A 20756-nucleotide genomic window follows, 5' to 3' on the forward strand; every position below is an offset into this window, starting at 1 on the left:
AAGATTTAATCTTTGTGTTTAAAGTATTTTAAAAAGATATAATTTTTTAATATGTAAAACTACTTACAGATCTGGGTCTAAATTTAACAATTTTAACCTGTAGTAGATTTGAAGGGAATCATATCACAATTGCTAGGAACCCCAAACAATGCTCTCTCTCTAGACAGACAGATATATACACACACACACACACACACACACACAAGAACACTGGTCATTTTATTTTACTTCTTATTTCTTCTCTGAGCAGAATCTCAGAAACATCTTTTTGAAAGAGTCTAGAAAACTCTGGTACTGATACATGAAAAAAACCTAAAACCTTTAAGGTACTCCATTATTATTTTAAACCAAATTTTGTATGTTATTTTCAATAACAGAAGCATTATTTCTTTAAAAAGAAGTGTGTGGGCTTCCCTGGTGGCGCAGTGGTTGAGAGTCCGCCTGCCGATGCAGGGGACACGGGTTCGTGCCCTGGTCCGGGAAGATCCCACATGCCACGGAGCGGCTGGGCCCGTGAGCCATGGCCGCTGGGCCTGCGCATCTGGAGCCTGTGCTCCGCAACGGGAGAGGCCACAACAGTGAGAGGCCCGCGTACCGCAAAAAAAAAAAAAAAAAGAAGTGTATAAGACCTTTTCACTGAGTGTATATTTATGGTATGAAAAAGGCAGGACTGTGCTTTTGTATCACTCTGCAAAAATCATTACCATATTTTCTTGGGATAGACATGAATGAAGTAGTGATAGTCTTGGGTATTTGCTTTCTTCTGCTAGAGTTCTAATAGGTATTGATGGAACTGTAACTGATGCTCTTGAGGCAGAGGAAAATACAGAAGGAGGTTTAAGTTGCAGGTGCAATAATGGAAGTCCAAAAGAATTCTGAGGAGATATCTCAAAGGGCCCTGGCTTAACATCAAACAGTTTTTCTGGTTTTATAAATGTTGCAGAGTCCTGCTGAGGTGTCAAGTTTTCTTGTCCAACATACTGATCCAAGTTCACATGCTTAGGAATTTCTGTAATTATTGTTTCTGCCCATTTCTTCTGCTCAACTGCTTTTTTTATGGCTTCAGTATTATACTGGCTCAAATTCAAATGGGACATTGAAGTAGTGTCCATTGCTCTCTTTGGCAAAGGAGGCTGGAAGAAATCAGATAATCCCCAAGCCACTCTTGGCTGTGGCGGAGGACTGAAGGGAACTTGAGGAACTCTTTCTGCATGGAAGGAAAGGGGCTTAAATTCGGGCTTGGGCTGAAATTGAAGCAAAGGAAAACCATCACCAGGTCTGAAAGTTTTTGCAGTGGGGATAAGTTCAGGTGTCTTCAGAATAGCAGAAGACGTGGACAAAAGGTGGAGGTGAGTATTTCCAGCAGGGGCTGGAGACAATGAAGTGGTTGGTAAGCTCTGAGATGCTGGAGTTAGTCCTCTATTCTGGGTTTGGCCTTCTAATTGACAAAAAGGAACACTCCTATGTGGAACATTCTGGAAGAGAAAAAAATATTATGTAAGATTAAAATACATTACGAACTCCTACTTTTTAAATGATGTTCAATATGTTTTGGAGGAGGTGGAATATAATTACTAAATAAGTTACTTACTCAAATAACCAACAACTGAACTACTAGGACAACTTTAATGGTATTTTAAAATGCATTACCTGTAAATTTCCATTACTATTTTCATCAGATTGCACAATTCCTTTATGGCAGTGTGGGCTGTTCTTGCCAGGCTCTCTGGTGTACTCTCCCATGGGTTGTGGTTTAACGAAAAATCTCTTCTTCAGATTTCTACTGGTGTCTTCAACATCATTACTCCCTCTTGTGGGGTTTGATCCTTGGCTTCCCACCAAATGCACAGACTGAGACTGCTGTAGAAGTTGATGTATATCCGGGAGGTTAGCAAAGGATGATCCTACTATTTGCATTAGGCTCATGAAGTTGATCTGTTGCAGCTAGGATAAAATAAAAATTAAAGAAACATCTTAAAATATAATGAAAAGAACCTAAAGAAGCAACAATAATTATCTGAGTATTCCAGAATAGTCATACTTCTGTCTTAGTAACTGCTGGACCCATAAATGCTGAATAGGAAGCAGAGCTGGGAGAGATTTTTAAAAAAAAAGGAAAAGAAGAATAGCTTCCTGTTTTCAAGGAGCTGTCAACTAGCAATATGAACTCCTAGTGAGACTTGGGACTATCTGTAAAGCAGTTTACATAAACATCCCTGGGACCATAAAGGAGTGGTGTGATGGAGTGGGTGAGGATAATTAAAGAATTCCTAAAATGGGTGTGTTGTGGCAGGGTTTTTTCAGGAAAGAAAAAAGCAGAGATTAGCAACAGGTGAAGAGAGAGGAATTCCTGTGGAAGGGCTGACCGAGTGAAAGGCAAAGGTATGCACTGTGGCTGACAAACCTTGAATAACAAAATCACTTGAGGAGCATTTAAAAAGTCCCAATGGCCAGGTCACACCCTATACCAATAAAATCAGAGTATCCGGGGGATGTGAGCCAGGATTAGTATTTTTTAAGATGACTAGGTGATTTCAATGTACAGAAAAGCTTGGGAACCACTAGCATGTACACTGGCTTAGATGGAGCAGGAAATTTATAGCTAATGAGAAGTTAGTACAGTGGTCCAAACTGTAGCATGCATCAGAGCCACCTGTAGGACTTCTAAAAGCACTCTTTGTTGAGCCCCATCCCCAGAGTTTGATTCCAGTAGGTCTGGGATGGCAGCCTGAGAATTTGTGTTCCTAATATCTAAGTGATGCTGATGCTACTGGTTCAGGGCCCACACTTTGAGAACCACTGGACTTGTGAGAGTATGGTGGGAAAAGAGGGAAGATAAAAGCTGTCCATGGGGGTCTTTCAAGCCCAACAGAGGAATTTGCACTTCTTAAAACAAGCCAATAAGGAAACACTGCGGGTTTTAAAAAAAAATGTAGGTCCCTTCAATTACAAAAGAAATATATGCTTATTACAGAAAAAAAAAGGATAAAAAAGAAAATAAAAATGATTCATAATCTTATTCCCAAAGATAACTAGTATTGACATTTTTTAGTGTATATCCTTTCATTCTTCGTATTTTTATTTTTTTTATTATTTATTTATTTATTTTTGGCTGCTTTGGGTCTCCATTGCTGTGGGCTGTCTCTAGTTGCAGTGAGTGGGGGCTACTCCTCATTGCGCTGCGCATGCTTCTCACTGTGGTGTCTTCTCTTGTTGTGGAGCATGGGCTCTAGGCACATGGGCTTCAGTAGTTGTGGCACGTGGGCTCAGCAGTTGTGGCTCACGGGCTCTAGAGCGCAGGCTCAGTAGTTGTGGCGCATGGGCTTAGTTGCTCTGCAGCATGCGGGATCTTCCCAGATCAGGGCTCAAACCCATGTCCCCTGCATTGGCAGGCAGATTCCTAACCACTGCACCACCAGGGAAGTTCCATTCTTTGTATTTTTAAAACATGACTGATATCATATAGTATACAAATTTGTGCCTGAAATTTACTGAAGATTTTAAAGCCGGAAAGTAAGAGTATTAAAACAATATCTGGGGAAAAATGTCTCAGAAATGCATATATGAGACAATGGAAGTATGAAGTTCTAAGAACCTAAGGTTGGCTACCGCTATAGAAATAGCAAGTAACTGTACTGACATACAATGTGGGCAAAAGAGTCAAGAGGGCATAGTAAAACACTGGATATGCATAGTGAAAGAAGGTAAAGATGACCCTCTAAGACAGTGATTCTTAATCTTCTCCAGAATTATCTGGAGAATTTGTTAAATATACAGGGCAGTGACCAGCAAAGTCCCTAGGTAATCCAAAAAACAAGTTTGACAAATGCTTCTAAAACTTTAAGCAGGTAAAACAGGTCATGCTAGTAAACAGAAAAGGGAAAGAAGAGACTCAGAAGAATAAGAATAAAATCAGTTTCAAAAAGTTCCATGGCACAGTGGGACATGCTGAAAAAGTATTCCCATCAGGACCCATAGTTCAAAGATTTTTTTTTTTTAGTATAAACATCCCAGCAACAGCACATGGGGAGCTGTCACGGAGGGCATAGGTCTCTATTGGAGGAGGGGTGTGGGCAGGGCAAGAGGAGGGGTATGGGAATGCTAGGAGGATGGGAACAGTCCTGGCTGCCCCACAGTGGGATGTGTGAGGGTCTCTGGCCAGGCCACAGTCCACATGGGAAGACACCAATCAGTCACGAAGTCATGGGAACGCCACACAAGCCTGGCTGTGGGCCCAGGCACCACACAGGCGCATTCACTGTTAAACTATACAGGATGAGGCTGTACATGAGTTAATTACAAAAGAGTCGTATTTATAAAAATCTGTACACATATTTGAAAAACTCACAAAATTAGTGCCCAGAATTATCCATATAAAAATGGTATACTGGGGCTTCCCTGGTGGCGCAGTGGTTGAGAGTCCGCCTGCCGATGCAGGGGACACGGGTTCGTGCCCCAGTCCGGGAAGATCCCACATGCCGTGGAGCGGCTGGGCCCGTGAGCCATGGCCGCTGAGCCTGCGCGTCCAGAGCCTGTGCTCCGCAATGGGAGAGGCCACAACAGTGAGAGGCCCGTGTAACGCAAAAAAAAAAAAAATGGTATACTGCATCACATAAAAGGATATGAGGGCTTCCAGGGTGGCGCAGTGGTTAAGAATCTGCCTGCCAGTGCAGGGGACATGGGTTCACACCCTGGTCCATGAAGATGCCACATGCCGCAGAGCAACTAAGCCCGTGAGCCACAACCACTGAGCCTGCGCTCTAGAGCCCACAAGCCACAACCACTGAGCCCGCGTGCCACAGCTACTGAAGCCCGTGTGCCTAGAGCCCATGCTCCGCAACAAGAGAAGCCACTGCAATGAGAAGCCCACGCACTACAACGAAGAGTAGCCCCTGCTCGCCACAACGAGAGAAAACCCACGCACAGCAACTAAGACCCAACGCAGCGCAAAATAAAATAAATAAATAAAAAAGAAAATTGTACAATTAAAAACAAAAAGGATATGAAAGTGAATGTAGAACACATGAAGAGAAGAGATCTGAGGGAAATTAATGTTTAAGGAATAAAACAGAAAAGGGAAATATTTAAAAATTGTTGGTAGACAGAGGAAAGGATAACCAGGTGAGAAAAAGATGATGGAAGGCAAAGTGAACAATACTTTAAAATGCAGCCGACAATTTCAAACCAAGCCAACATTTGGTTTGGGGATGATAAATGTGATGTGACAGGCTGTGTTAGAAAATAAACTTTGCGCACCTTTGAGCAGGGGCCGCTGGTCTGGTTTGATTATCCCCCACCTCACTTTTGTGAGCAGCTCTGCATCCCCAAGAGCTCAGTAAAAAAAAGTCGCCATGGGAAGTAGGGAACTCAGCCTAGACTCTAGTCCCTAGAGTTAGGACTTCTGAATAACAAAGCAAGAGTGCCCAAAGCAGAGAGGCCCTGCAATTTAATTTTAACTTGTCCGTCTCTGGAAGTTTGTTCATATTTTAAAACCTTACATATATATCATGTGTAGACTTACTTGTTTATATGAAGATGTGCTTACCTGAACTAATTTAAACATTTCATCTTGGAGCATTTCCCTAACAGAATCGGAATAATGTGATAACTGAGCCCTGGGTTCGTTTCTCTGGGTTGGCTGAGCTGTTGGCCCAGGTGTTTGTGAAGCAACAGTGACTCTATTTGATACCAAAGGTGGAGCTGAGGAAGATTTCTCTTTACATGCAGAGATCCGTGCACTATGTGGAAGCATATAAATAAAAAACACATTAATCAAGAAAGAAACAAATTAGATGTCTATGAGCTGAGTATTTTGATCCTACTTTTTAATTCTACTTTAAAAGCTTTCTGGAGGTTTTCAGGAAATTTAAACTCTAAAGCCAATCTCACTCTATCCCTCAGCCCCCAGACACATTTGTCATCAGCACAGTTATTCATCCAAATGCTGTAATTAAGGGACATGTAATGTCTAGTCAGCCATGGTCCCCTCCCTATGGTGTTACAACCCATAACACCAATAACAGGACAGTTCTCACGTTCATTTTACTTGCCTGGTCCCTACAGGCATCTGAGTTTGAGACCTGTGCAATCATTCCGATTAGGTGTACAGAGTACGTAATTTGGCTTAGGAATATACTTCTTGGACTAAATTTAATGATCCAGAATGGATTTAAGAAAACTGTGGAAAGTATGGGTTAAAAAAATGTTTAATTCTAACATGGATAGAGCAAACTCCTGTCGTTCTTCATTAAATGTGAAATAACAGTATTGTGAACATTTCATTTCCAAACAGAGAGTTGATATTAATAATTAAACCCTAACAAAAATGCTTATTTAGAAATAAAAGTTAAAAATCAAAGTAAGTTTTGTTTTATAAAATGATTGTTTGGGGATGATTCCTTAAAACATAGAAGGGGCTCAATGTTGTACAAGCAAATCAATTTTATAACCTAAATTAGGGAACAGGCACTATCATGTCGAAATAAACTGATCATTGTTTCTATAAAGAAAATAACACATTAAACTGTGTTTATATTTATTTGGATTTACATTCACTCCCTTTTAGCAATAACATTTGCCTTTTATCAAGCATCTCACAACCTTAATAACAAAACTATATTTGGGAAATCCATAAAAAACAGGCGTTACAACTGACTTGCCTATTTTAAGACAACTTTATTGGCCTTTGCTTTCAACAAGTAACAAGGAGATAAATTCTAATACTGGAGAATTTTTTTAAAGCAAATTTGTGCTATATCATTCTCCTATTTCAACACGATTTGTAAACACTAAACACTGTTCAACTTCTGTAAAATAAATACAGAAGACAACTGGATGACTCTTTTCTATGAGAGAATTAGAAGCATTTCATATGCTATTCGAGATCTGCTAGAGGCTGAAAATGAGCAAGAACTACATCTTTCAATAATATATCCACTATTTCTTTTTTCCAGAAAAGACTTGTTCTAAAATAGTTCCTGCATGTCTTTAAAACACAACTGTTAGAGGAAAATCTTTTACTCTCTTAGTTTTTGGTCAAGATGTTAGTAATTATTTCAAAATGGTACAGCAGGCATCATTTCATTCTCTTATCTATTTGTAATTATATCAATATGGTACAGTATGCAAAAATTCTCACCTAGAAACTTCTGAACTTGTATCTACACCAAATGAATGAGGAGTGATGTGTTCTGGATCCATAAAGCCTTCGATCATACTATAATTAGAGATTAATAATCAGTTAGGAAGCAAGATATTCTTCGCATTACCTAAGGTCCAGGTGATCTAATGCTCCACAATCTAAGAGTCTAAACGTCCTCTAATCTTCTGTAATGCTTAGCTCATAATTACAATCTATTTACATCTGTCTCTATAGCAATAGTAACAGATTCAAACAAAAGCAAAGAATATGTCTGGATGGCTTTAATATACGACTTGAACACTATTAAATGCTTGGCAACAGAAATAATATAATCTAAAATGAGCAGAAACGAAGTTAGCTGGGACCTCAAATTTTACCTAGGAAGAAGCAGACACTTTGCTCAGGAACACTACAGAGACCATTATCACATCTGAAACTGTAATGACTAGCTTTTTATTAATAGAAATATCTATATTACTTGTAAAGGCACAGGACATTAAACATATTTTTTTGTTAATTATCCACAGAAGACCCCAACAAAAAAGAAGAGAAAGAAAATCTAATTATGTTGCCTCTCTTATCTGAGGTAATTCTAAAATTCTAAAACATCAAAAATTCTAAAAATTAAGAAATCATGCCCAAACTGCAACAAATGAAAACTGCCTGCAGCTATCCTTGAAGCAATAATAAGCTAGCGGGCTTCCCTGGTGGCACGGTGGTTGGGAGTCCGCCTGCCAATGCAGGGGACACGGGTTCGTGCCCCAGTCCGGGAAGATCCCACATGCCGCGGAGCGGCTGGGCCCGTGAGCCATGGCCGCTGAGCCTGCGCGTCCGGAGCCTGTGCTCCGCAACGGGAGAGGCCACAACAGTGAGAGGCCCGCGTACCACACACACACACACACACACACACACACACACACACACAAAATAATAAGCTAGCAAGCAGAGTATGTGTCCATCAAAGCCCTATGGACAGTGTGCAGTAATCATACCATAACACTGAAAGATTATACATATATGACTCATAATGATTCTTTACTTGACCCATGAAAAGTGGAATTAGTATGGAAAGGGAGTACCCTAATTAGCAGCTGAATAACTCTGGTATATTCATAGCTATATTTTACTTTAAGGTTGATAGTGACAGGAGAACAAAAAGCATTTTAGACATCATTATTTATTTCACTCTACCAAGATTTAGAAGTATAGAATTTACTAAAAATCATCACTACCATTACTATTAAATTGAGGTTACAATTTCACTAGGAACACAGTATCACCATAAAATATATATTGTCAATGATGAGGAAAACAAAAAACCCTCTTCATCAAGTGAATCCCAGATGAGCTCTGAAAGCTTTCCATACTTTTTCCCCCTTACCCTTTCTGTTCAGTTGATTTTTCCTCCACACATGTCTCTAACAGTTCTTCCCTTGGACACTGAACCTCTCCTGTGGAATGCTGTTAAAATTAATAGTACCCAAAAAGAAAATAGGTGAAACAAACAGGTATTACTGTCTTAGGTATCTTGAGTTTCACGTTAGCCATTTGCCTGGAATAAAAACAGTCTAAAAGCAAGTGCGAAACCAAACATTAAAATGTACTCCCAGTCCTGCTCTGACTAGACCTTTATGTTGTGATGCCTTTGGCCCATCACCCTGAGCCACTGAGCATATTAAACTACAAAGACAAATAACGTCACTAGAAATCATTTACAATGTATTTACAATGTATTTGTAAATTAAATTACACACACATCACTACATAAGTAAATACAACTGACCTTTGAACAACACTGGTCTGAACTAAGGGGGTGCACTTATATGCAGATTTTTTCAGTAAATACACTACACCATCTGAGGTTGGTTGAATCCGCGCCAGGTCCTGGAACCAATCCTCCATGAATACTAAGGGATGAATGGATGAGGATTTTTGACTGCATGGGGGTCAAAGCCCCTAACTGCCATGTTGTTCAAGGGCCAACTGTACGCTGTGAAAACAACTAGAATATCAGAAAAAAAAAAAAAACATCCTTCTTAAAGTAATTGTTTCAATAATTAGAGATGTCTGTGTTCTACCTGGAAATCCAGAGTACAGGGTTTTGAGAAAAGAAGTAATACATAAAAGTGCATGTATGTGTAAAAACTGCACATTACTGCTGAATTATACATTCTGAATGTGGAACACTTGCATCACTCTTGATTACATTAATTTATTACAGCAGTTTATGAAATTAACATTTCATTGCCTGAAATTATTAGACATCTAACTAATTATAGAATTTCAGTGAAAGAAAAATGCTACATGGCTACCCTCTACAATCCACAGTACACTTTTAAGAGAGAATAGCCTTGGTTGGATATATTGAAAAAAACACTATACTGTTACCATAGCATAATTTAAGTAACTTTATCCACTACTTATAGACTTACTTCTTCTAAATGCTGTGGTAAAGTCTGCATCTGCATGTAAGACGCAATACTGGGACTTTTAACAATTCCAACAGATTCTTTGGCATCCTCTACACGGAAACAAGAAGGAAGAGAAAACTGACCTTTTGAAAAATAATCAATTTTCTTTTTAGAATGTTCAGAAATATTATAGGAAACAATATAATGGCAGAAACATTTTCTATACTCCTTACAAAAATATCTTTAAACACCTAGAGACAACCCCTCTTCATCAAGTGAATCACAGGTGAGCCTTGAGAGGCCTCATATCAGTGTGTATAACTCCATATAAAGCTCTGAGAGTTTCTGTTTTAAAGAAGACTGCCAAGGAAAGGTTCATAAAATTGGTTCACAGCAATGAGGAGACCCATAATAATTACACAGCAAGGCAAAAGGCCTCAAAATTGTATATTCAGGTTATAAGTTAATATGCTTAACGTTTCATAAATATTAAATACTCTTTAAATACTTGGCTTTAGGCTATTATAAACATGCTAATTTAGATGTAAGACTAAGTTATCTCAGATAATCATTCACCAATATCAAATTAGTAAGGTCAAACAAAAAGATTAGCTAAATGAACTGACCTTCATAGTCTGATGGGTATATATCCATTTCCTCCTGTGCAAATGTTTCTACTTCTAAAAGATCCTCCTCAATATCTACAAACACTTTTTCAGTATCATCAGTGACAGAAATAATTTCATCATTGGTTCCTTTTATTTCGGGATTTTTTACTTCAGTTGGCATTCTACTGACAAAAATTAAGCAGCTAAAATTATAACTCATTCTTGGGAACAAAGAGCTTGCTTTCAATTGATTCAGTTTATTGAAAAAGAACAAACTAAGCTTTCGTATTTATAAAGTTTGTTTTTTAACCATGTATGGCAAATACCAGAAGCTTAACAAAAGGTTGTTCAATAAGTAATTGAATGTCCCATTTTTATTTACTCAAAGGATTAGAATAATTTCGACTTTTCTAAATTTGCCGTTCTCACAAAGGAATCTTCCTGCTACCAAGGCTTCAGCTTTAGTATTCAAAGATACATTACTTGTAGTATTACTTAATATGGAAAAATGGATGAGATGATTAGTTCAACTTCCTCTGACACAGGAAATCAATGAACATAATAAAGGGATCTCTTGGGATGAATTAGCTCCTCTCTTACAAGATATAAGCTAGACCAACACGTAAAGAAACAAAATTTGTAATGAATTGTTAAAGTACTTCAGAAAGCACTTGCTTACTGCTTCTCTAGTTCAAAGAAATGCTCATTTCTTTAACCTTCAAGGGTTCAATTCTCCTTTAAGCCCAAACACCATCAAACAAGGTATTTGAAAAGGAAGGTATAATCAGCAACTTACTTCAAGATACTTTGACAAGATTCATTCTGATCATTTCCTTCCTCACTCCCACCTTGAGTGGATACTGCAACAGAACAACCAGCATCTGTTTTATAATCACTCTCTATATTGGGTCCATTCTGAGGCTCAGGGTAATTATTCTCTAGCACCTAAAACAAACCATTTATAGTACTTAATATTCATTACTGAATCCCTTACTTTTCATTATATTTTTAGATTATTAATACTTTCTACAGAACTTCTCCTGATTAAGTCTCTTATTCATTTACCAAGTATTTACTGCATTTCTAATACTCAATATTTGATGCTGAAGCAATGACTGTCTTTATTCCACCTAGAAAAAATAAGCTTGACTACCTAAAGAGTATTCAAAAGAAATCAGCCTTACAAACTTGAAAGGTATATCACCAGTGTTTTCAGGCCACAGAACAATAGCAATAAAAATGTAAAGTTGCTTTCATTTCACTCTCTTTACAGTTATAAAGACATTTAGTAATTATTTCAAAATGACATAGTGGGCAAAAATATATGCAGCTAAAAATACAAGGGATGTACCTCTTTTGTTTTACTTAGAAATTTAGGTATGCATCACCTAGAAACACTTAAAAATTTCCATGACAACAAATATCACAGTATCTTCTAAACTACCTTACAATAACAGAAACTGATCTAAAAAAAAGGAAAAAAAAAAAACACAAAAAGAAAACATAAAACAACAAAATTTCTTCAACCCAGAATAAACTAGTTTAAAATGAAGGCAATTCAAAATAGAACAAACGAAGAATTAAAAAGTGTGGAGGGGTGTTGACCAAGATGGCAACACAGGAGGCTCCTGAATTCTCCTCCTCTCACAGACACACTGAATGTACAACTACACACAGAAAATTACCACTGAAAGAAATCCAGAAACTCACTGAGTGACTCCTACACATCAGGGGAATAAGAAAACACATGTTGAAACAGGCAGTTAAGGCTGAAACACAATCTGACCCTAAACCCCAACCCTGGAACAGCGCCCTACAAGCAGGAGGGAACTTCTAACTTCCAGCTTCTAAAAAGCAAAGGGTTTCGACCCTACATTTAGTGCCCAGACTTTTAAGACTCCTACTTGAGAATCAGGCCCCCAAAACACCTAGCTCTGAGAGCCAAAGAATCTTGTATCCATGAAACCACAAAACTATAGCAAACAAAGATGCAGTTATTAACAAGTGTGTGAGCACTCCACTGCAGCTATCCCCACAGGGCTTAGCACAGAGGGGCAGGCAAAAACAGCCATCTCCCAGTCTTCCCCTGGAATAAGTCCATCTGCATACTTTGTAAGCTGCTGCCTGGGGATCCCGTGCCTGGCTCCAGCCCTCCCCAGACACCAGGGAAGCCAAAGGACACCTCCTCTATCTTCTCTATCTAGCCTGCTCCAAGTCATCAGTACCTCCCTAGAAGGAGCCTGTACACGCATATGTTGCCCCAGTTTTTGCAGCTGCTGACTGAGGGGGAGGTCCCTGGACCACCTGCCTCTGATAGCCAGTACGGCTTGTATTCACAAGTCCTACAGGACTGTAGCAAACAAAGAAGCAGTTCTTAATGGGTGCAGGAATACCCACAATGGCTATACACATGGGCCCAGACCACAGGGAGCAGGCAAAAATACCCATCTCCCGGTTACTCCCCAAGAAGGGCTTAACTACATACTTTGCCACATGCTGTCTGAGGGTCTGGCTTCCAATCAGCCTGCATCTGGTGCTAAATGTGATCTACCCCTTTGGGACACTGACAGGTCTTCGCATAACCTCAATTACTAGGAATCACGAAGAACAAAGGAGGCTTAGATAATCACAAAGGTTTCAGAGACAACCAAAAGCTCAAGCCAAGCTAACTGATGAGGTTCATCTCCTACATAAGACCACTCTGTTCAGACTGGACAATGTGGCTATTTTACCTAATGCTCAGAAACCAACAAAGAGACTCAAAGAAAATAAAGAAACAGAGGAATATGTTCCAAACAAATGAATAAGATAAATCTCCAGAAACAGATCTTAATGAAAGAGATAAGTGATTTACCTGATAGAGATCTAAAATAACAATCACTGAGATGAGGCCAACAATGCATGAACAAAGTGACACTTTCAAGGAAGAGACAGAAAATACAAAAAAAGTACAAAACGTAAATTAGAACTGAAGAACACAATAGCTGAACTGAAAAAGTCATTGAAGGGATTCAGTAACAGACTAAATCAAGCAGAAAAAAGGACCAGAGAACTCAAAAATAGGGCAGTGGAATCAAAGAAGCAAGAAGGAAGAAGAATAAAAGAGTGCAGATAACTTAAGGGACCAATATATGCATTACAGAGGTTCCAGAAAGAGAGAAAGGGGCAAAAAGCTTATTCAAAGAAATAATGGCTGAAAACTACTGAAACCTGGGTAAGTAAACAGACATCCGATCCAGAAAGCCCAGAAAGTTCAAAATAACATAAATTCAAAGAAACCTACACCAAGAGACAAGAGTTAAAAACAAGGAGAGAATCTTAAAAGCAGCAAAAGAAAAACAATTTGTTACATATAGAGGAACCCCTATAATGTTATCAGTAGATTTTTCAGCAGAAATTCTGTAGTCCAGAAGGGAATGGCATGATATATTAAAAGTGCTGAAAGAAAAAAACTGCCAACCAAGAATACTCTACCCAGCAAAGCTGTCCTTCAGAATTGAAGGAAAGATAGTTTTCCAGACAAGCAAAAGCTGAAGGAGTTCATGACCACTAAACCAGCCTTACAAGAAAAGTTAAAAAGAGTTCTTCAAGGTGAAACAAATAGATGCTAATTAGTAGCAGAAAAACATACGAAAGTATAAAACTCATTGGTAAAGGTAAATATATAGTTAAATTCAGAATATTCTAGTGTTGTAATTGTGGTGGGTTAAACACTCATAACTCTATTATGAAGAATAAATCACAAAAGTATTAAAGATAACTATAACTACAATAATTTATTAATGGATATACAATGTAAAAAGATATAAATTGTTACATCAAAAATATAAAATGCAGGGGGGGGGTAGTGTAATAAATATGCAGAGCTTTTGTATGCATTTGAAGCTAAGTTATCAGCTTAAAACAGACTATTACGAATATAACTTGTTTCAGTATAAGCCTCATGGTAACCACAAAGCAAAAGCCTATAGTAAACAAGTGAACAAAAAACCCACAAAAGATTTTTTAAAAGGAATCCAAGCATACCTCTACAGAAAATATTCAAATCTCAAAGAATAGAGCAAAAGAGGAAGAGGGAGTTCCCTGGTGGCCTAGTGGTTAGGATTTGCATTGTCACTGCTGTGGCCTGCATTCAATCTTTGGGTGGGAAAGAAACTGAGATCCTGTAAGCCATGTGGCATGGCCAAAAACAAACAAACAAAAAAAACAGCAAGAGAGGAAGAAAAGAACAAAGGAAATACAAAACAACCAGAAAACAATTAACAAAATGGCAGTATTAAGCCCATACATATCCATACATATCTATAATTGATTTAAAGGTAAATGGACTAAATTCTCCAATCAGAAGACATGGAGTAGTTGAATGGATTAAAAAAAGACCCAACTGTATACTGCCTACAAGAGACTCGCTTCAGCTTTAAAGACACACACATACTGAAAGTGAAGAGATGGAAAAGTATTCCATGCAAGCAGAAACCAAAGGAAAACAGGGGTAGCTATATTTAGACAAAACGAACTTTAAGCCAAAGACTATAACAACAAAGAAGCTCATTATATAATGATAAAGGGGCCAATTCATCAAGAATATATAACATCAATTAATATTTATGCAGCCAACATAGAAGCCAACACAAAAATTAACTCAAAATGGATTAAAGACTTGAAAGTAAGACCTGAAACTATAAAGCTCCTAGAAGAAAAGACAGGCAGTTAAAGCTCCTTGATGATGATTTTTTGGATTTGACACCAAAAGCAAAGGAAACAAAAGCAAATTTGAATTATACCTCAATAAAACTGAAAAAAAAAGAACAAATTTAGGTACTATTGGAATTCTCCAAATATTAAAAAAAAAGTCCATGTCCCACCTACTTTACCATATAGAAATTTGTTTTCCAAGAAATTCACCTCCCATCTTTTTCTGGAGTACAACAGCAAGTACTCAATCAAAAGATATTTATGAAAAAAATACTTGCCTTGCAAACAGTTAGGTTAAAAGAGCAGCCTTTTACTTGTCACTGGGTAGAGAAAAGAAAGAATAGCCCAGGCTTCCCTGGTGGCACAGTGGTTGAAAGTCTGCTGATGCAGGGGACACGGGTTTGTGCCCTGGTCTGGGAGGATCCCACATGCCGCGGAGCGGCTGGGCCCGTGAGCCATGGCCGCTGAGCCTGCGCGTCCGGAGCCTGTGCTCCGCAACGGGAGAGGCCACAACAGTGAGAGGCCCGCGTACCGCAAAAAAAAAAAAAAGAAAGAATAGCCCATAAGCATTAATTTCTCTACTGATATCCATCTGCCTTTCTAGGTTTGGTCCTCCAACCTCATCTGCCAGATAGTATAAGAAAAGATGATCCCCTAATACATACAATGAGATAGCAGTAATAAAAACTGGACAGCTGCCTAGTTCTTCCTCATCTGAACAAAACCCTAAAACTTTAAAAAGAAATAACAGAAATGTAATACCACTTGTAATATCACTTAAAATTATCTCCTTTTTCTTCCTCTTTTTTTTTTTTTTTTTTTATTTTGGCCACGCCACGCAGCTTGCAGGATATATCAGTTTCCCAACCAGGGACTGAACCCGGGCCACGGCAGTGAAAGCACCAAATCCTAACCACTAGACCACCAGAGAACTCTCTCTTCTTCCTTTTTATAAACACATATGAAACCTCAAAACCTCACAGCCTCTCTGAAAGCACTTTAACCCTAATTTGTCATTTTTAAGAATTAAAGGAACCACTTTAAAAAATTAGGTGATACAGGTTATAATCAGCATTGTCATTAACTTTGTTACTTAGTGATTCTTCATTATAGCAGGAAATATAAATATAGCTTTAATCTAAAATGAGAATTCTCATTTGTATGTAATTAACAATTCAAGTATTTACCTTAATAATGGCATTTTTTGCCTTATATGTAGCAAAATAGGGTTGTTTCAAAAGCCACAATGATGTAAGAATGGCAGCTGTAGAGGTCTTTACACGAATGACGGGACTGTACTCACAGGATGACGCAGTGAAACCAAAATCACAGAGCAGTCTTCTATCAGACCATCTTATCATCCATTCCAACAGCCTTCTTATACTGCCAAATGTGTTATTTAGTGCTAGAGGAAGATCTTCTCGAGGGTTAATATCATTGCGTTGAATTGCTTTGAAAATACATCTTCTAGTTTCAACAGACTTGGGAGTGTAAAAACTATGGTTTGACCATCTCTGTATTAAAGTTTTCTCTGCGTTGTCATCTTGTATTCTGTAAAATGACTTCTGTTTTAAACCAAACAACCCACTCTTCCCTTCATTTTTACTGACTTCATTCAAAGGGTTCTCTAAAAAAGGCCTGATCCCTTGATTAACCAGTACAGAAGCTGAAAGTGTCTGGTTTTCTGATTTTTCATACTCATACGACTCAGGAGCAACAACAAAGCAAGAGCCAGCTCTAAATACATTCTGGCTTTTGGTTTTGCCCTGACGTCGTTTTAATGTTGTATGTACATCAAAAAGTAAAGAATTAAGTTCATGTTCTCTAAGATGTCCAGAAAAGCTAGTTAGAAATGGAATGCCAGCATCCTTGGAACCAAGTAGGTCTCTTTCAAGAACATAACTCAAGAAGAGTTCAAGGAATTTAATATATTCATCATCGTCACGTTCAAATTCCCAAACACCTATTACAGGAAGTGCATTTTGTAACAACTTTTCATGATCTTCTTTTCTTTTAGGGTTTTCCTTCTGATTACATATTTTCTTTTTTCCATTGGGCTCACCACTCAATGTTAATTCCATGTGATTTGGGGCATTTCTATAGCAAAATAAAATTTTAAAAGATCATTTAATCACTAAAAATGATCTTTTAATCATTTAATCACTAAAAATGATCTTAGCATTTAATCACTAAAAATGATCTTAGCATTGACAATAAAAATTCTCTCTGCTGGTTAAGTCATATCTCTTGTTTTTTGATGCCTTGATAACCTATCTTTCAATTAAGGGGCAAAGATCTCTAAGTATTCACTCGAGCTGAACATTCTGAGTCCAAAAAATATAACAGATTAATATCAAAAGGGAAATTTTATGTTAAAAAAGATTAAAATGTGTTCACAGAAATTTCACTATTAAAAAAAACATGACTTTTTCTGGGGAAAAAAAAAAGGTCCTCTAACAGGTCAGAATTTAGAAATACTATACAAAGTCAATAAAAAATCACAAGCCACCAATACACATCACAGTTTACAGTTTTCTGTTTCTCTCTTGCATCTACCCCTTTCAGCTTCCCTGTATGACATGCAAGAAGCAGGACTGCCCTCAGGATTCTTTACCACACAAAAGTTGGGTATTTTTCTAAACACTTTCTGCTGCTATTAACCTGTTGGGCAGGCACCTAACTACCAGCCATAATTACTTTTAAATCTGTTTCCTTTCAACATGGTTCTTAGGGCAGAACACAGATCCTTAGTTCCCTCAATAAAAGAAAGCTTCCAGTTAGGCACCTGGGCTGAAGCCGCCATGTCTCTTCCTATTAAGAATACAAAATAAGCAGTCTCCAAGGTATTCCTGTGCTAACACTGAATTTGTTTGGTGAAACAAGCACATCATTTATGATACTACCAGATACAGTTTAAGCAGATGTTTGAAGTAGATGATATTATTTCACTTAAGCAAGATTATGGTTGATTATATAGTCTTTCAGTCATGAGAAGGATAAACTGCATTGTAGATATTGAATTATAAAGAAAAAAATCTGCTTAAATCAAAGTAACAGAGGTTTAACTGATAAGCAAGAATTTCTCAACAATTTACAGACAAGCTTTAAAGATGAATGTGCAAAAAGAAAAAAAAAGATGAATTTGCAAATTCCTTCCCTGGAAACTCCAAAAATAATATAGCTAACCAAATAATCCTGAACTATTTAAGTCTAAGATAGCTGAAAGAACTAAAAGTCCTCCAGTGAACTCTAGAATTTCATCTACTCATTTTATTTTATACCTTCAGGTGGCAAAATTATTTTGTATCTCAGTAATATTTTAAATGGATTTTCAACAGTCTCATCTTACACTCCTAACATTCTTGTGGGTATGGAGGGTGGTAATAATACAATCAGTGAGGTTACTGGAAATAAAAATCAGTTGCATGAAAATACTGAACGTACTTTGTTCCCAAAGGAAGTGAATGCTTTCTATTACAAGATCTCAATTGTACCTTTGAGAGAAACGTATCCTACTTTTTTCTTCAGCCAACAAAGCTTCTGAGAAAGTATCAGCTGTATCTGCATCACTGTGGACCACAGAATTCCCTGGTTCTGTGAGTGTGCTCCTGCTCAAACTAGTTCCCAAGGAAAACTTGTCAAAACCTAGAACCTCAGCCGGTTTTTCTTCTTCAGTTGGTTCCCATATATTCATCTCAAAAGAACCTATATTTCTCTGCACACGTTTCAGAGCTTTCACCCTCACTTTATGGATAGAATGCATGATAACAGACATCATTTCCTGAGTTTGGGGACCTAGAAAGAAAAGAACAAAAGGCCTTAAAGTTCATTAAAATGTTTCAACTCAAGACATAAGGGGACGCAATTCTGGTCCCCCCTGGGAACATGAAATCTAACTGATGGCTAAGGCTTAGTTCTACAATCTTACAGATCATGCTTTTTTTCAATATCTGTTAGAAAGGTATGGTCCATATTTTTAAGGTAGAACAGGAGAAGCTAGAAAAGGTCCATTAAAGAACAATAAAAGTGACTCCATAAAAAAGTATGCCCTGGAAAACAAAAAATTTAGAAGCAATTTAACTGGTTCAAAAATCTGATAATTAGAGAAAGAATCACTAACATTCTTCTCACTCCCATAGAGTGGCACACAAGAGAAAATAAGTATAATTTTAGCCAAAGAAACAAAAACACCTTTCTGACTTCAAGTAACAGAAAACAATAGAAAGGGAGGTTTTTCAAGACTGCCTGCATAAAAATGTTTAAGTATCATTAATACATAAACATGACATTTTAGAGATTTCAAAAAAGTCTGAAAAAATATAAATACAATGTAAGTACATTAATGCAATAATGTACATCATAGGATATTACTAGACTTAAATAACTATAGTTCTAAAACAGAGAGTAATCTGAATTCTTTAAAAATTTCTACAACATTATGAATACCTCATTTCATTGTACTTCACAGATATTGCATTTTTTACCAATTGCAATATCTGTGAAGGTTTGGGGCAACCTTCAAGCAAGTCTACTGGTGCCATTTTTCCAGCAGCATTTGCTCACTTCATGTCTCTGTGTCACATATTGCTAATTCTCACAGCATTTCAACTTTTTCATTATTATGAGATTTGTTTTGTGGACCTGTGATCAGTGATCTTTAATGCTACTACTGCAAAAAGATTATGACTTGCTTATGATTATGACTCAGATAATGGTTAGCATTTTCTAGCAATAAAGTACTTTTTAAATTAAGGTATATACATTGCCTTTTTTTAGAGCACACTTAATAGACTATAGTATACTGCAAACATAACTTTTATATGCACTAGGAAACCAAAAAATTCATATGACTTGCATTACTGCATTAGTCACTTTATTATGGTGGTCTGGAACCAAACCTGAAATATCTCCAAGGTATGCCTGTGCTTAATGCCATTGAACTGTACACTTAAAAATGGTAAATTTTATATTATATTTTACCACAATAAAAAAAAATTTTCACAAGGTCATCTTGAATGCATAGCATAAAATAAGGAGCATAAATAACCATAAAAGGAGAATACTAGTTTTCAATAAAATATCTGATTATACAAAGCACTATATATTCATTTTATATATTTTATCTTTTTTAATCCTCTTTCAATACATATTCATAAAGAAGTATTAATATACTCATTTTACAAATAAGGAAAAGAGGCTCAGAGATACGGAGCAACTTGCCTATGGTCACACAGTTACTAACTGACAGAGCCATGACATGAAGTCAGCTTTGTCTGGTTCCAAAGCAACAGAATTGGTGCTTCCGTAATGGGGAAGTGCTTCTGACTTCTCATACTCCTATCTCCAAAGAGAAATGCATAAAAACATAAGCACTAGAAAATAAATGCTTTCAAAACAAAATGAGAATCTTCAGCAATTTATCTATCAGATATCTAAGAAATGACAAATAATACCTTTCACAACATAGTGTCTGAGTCTCTGTTGAAGAGAGTGATATTTTTCTCTTACAGGAACCCTTATGTCCTCAGGATTGGGAAACGCTTTCACAAAAATTTCTGCTACCTTCAGAAAAATTTAAAAATGAGTTTTATGAGCATCATTCTTAATTATAAATAAAATTAAAATTCTTTAAAGTCTCTGATTCTGATTTAGTTTATTTTCACCTACATTTACATTACCTCTCTGATTGGTGGCAGTTCTCCAATGAGGCTCAAAATTAGATCCTGAATAAGTTCTTCAATATTGGAAAACCGAGAGAACGGTAGCATTCTACAAGCCCATTCCACTGCACTGAGACAGTGCTCAACCATACAAGAATCAAACTTCACTTCGAGGTCCTAAATGGATATTGAAAAATATCATTTCCTTTTCACTTTAGACAGATAGACTAGATTCTTCGAT

The 20756-nt window shown here is 37.3% G+C and overlaps 1 protein-coding gene across 4 annotated transcripts in view; it reads right to left on the reverse strand.

Annotated features, from left to right (window-relative positions):
- Positions 1-20756, reverse strand: part of CPLANE1 (ciliogenesis and planar polarity effector complex subunit 1) — a 126304-nt gene that overhangs the window by 66313 nt on the left and 39235 nt on the right. For 3 of the 4 annotated variants that reach the window (XM_060295717.1, XM_060295716.1, XM_060295718.1), the window contains 12 exons: positions 20534-20692; positions 20309-20417; positions 18350-18650; positions 16043-16952; positions 10957-11105; positions 10179-10345; positions 9574-9662; positions 8523-8602; positions 7139-7216; positions 5546-5738; positions 1651-1944; positions 705-1475 (listed from right to left, as the gene is read on the reverse strand). In XM_060295717.1, coding sequence (XP_060151700.1) covers positions 705-1475; positions 1651-1944; positions 5546-5738; positions 7139-7216; positions 8523-8602; positions 9574-9662; positions 10179-10345; positions 10957-11105; positions 16043-16952; positions 18350-18650; positions 20309-20417; positions 20534-20692 — 3300 coding nt within the window. The remainder of the gene's footprint in view (positions 1-704; positions 1476-1650; positions 1945-5545; positions 5739-7138; positions 7217-8522; positions 8603-9573; positions 9663-10178; positions 10346-10956; positions 11106-16042; positions 16953-18349; positions 18651-20308; positions 20418-20533; positions 20693-20756) is intronic. The other variant, XM_060295715.1, reaches the window with a different exon arrangement.

This window comes from Globicephala melas, chromosome 3 (assembly GCF_963455315.2).
Source record: "Globicephala melas chromosome 3, mGloMel1.2, whole genome shotgun sequence".
NCBI lineage: Eukaryota > Metazoa > Chordata > Mammalia > Artiodactyla > Delphinidae > Globicephala > Globicephala melas.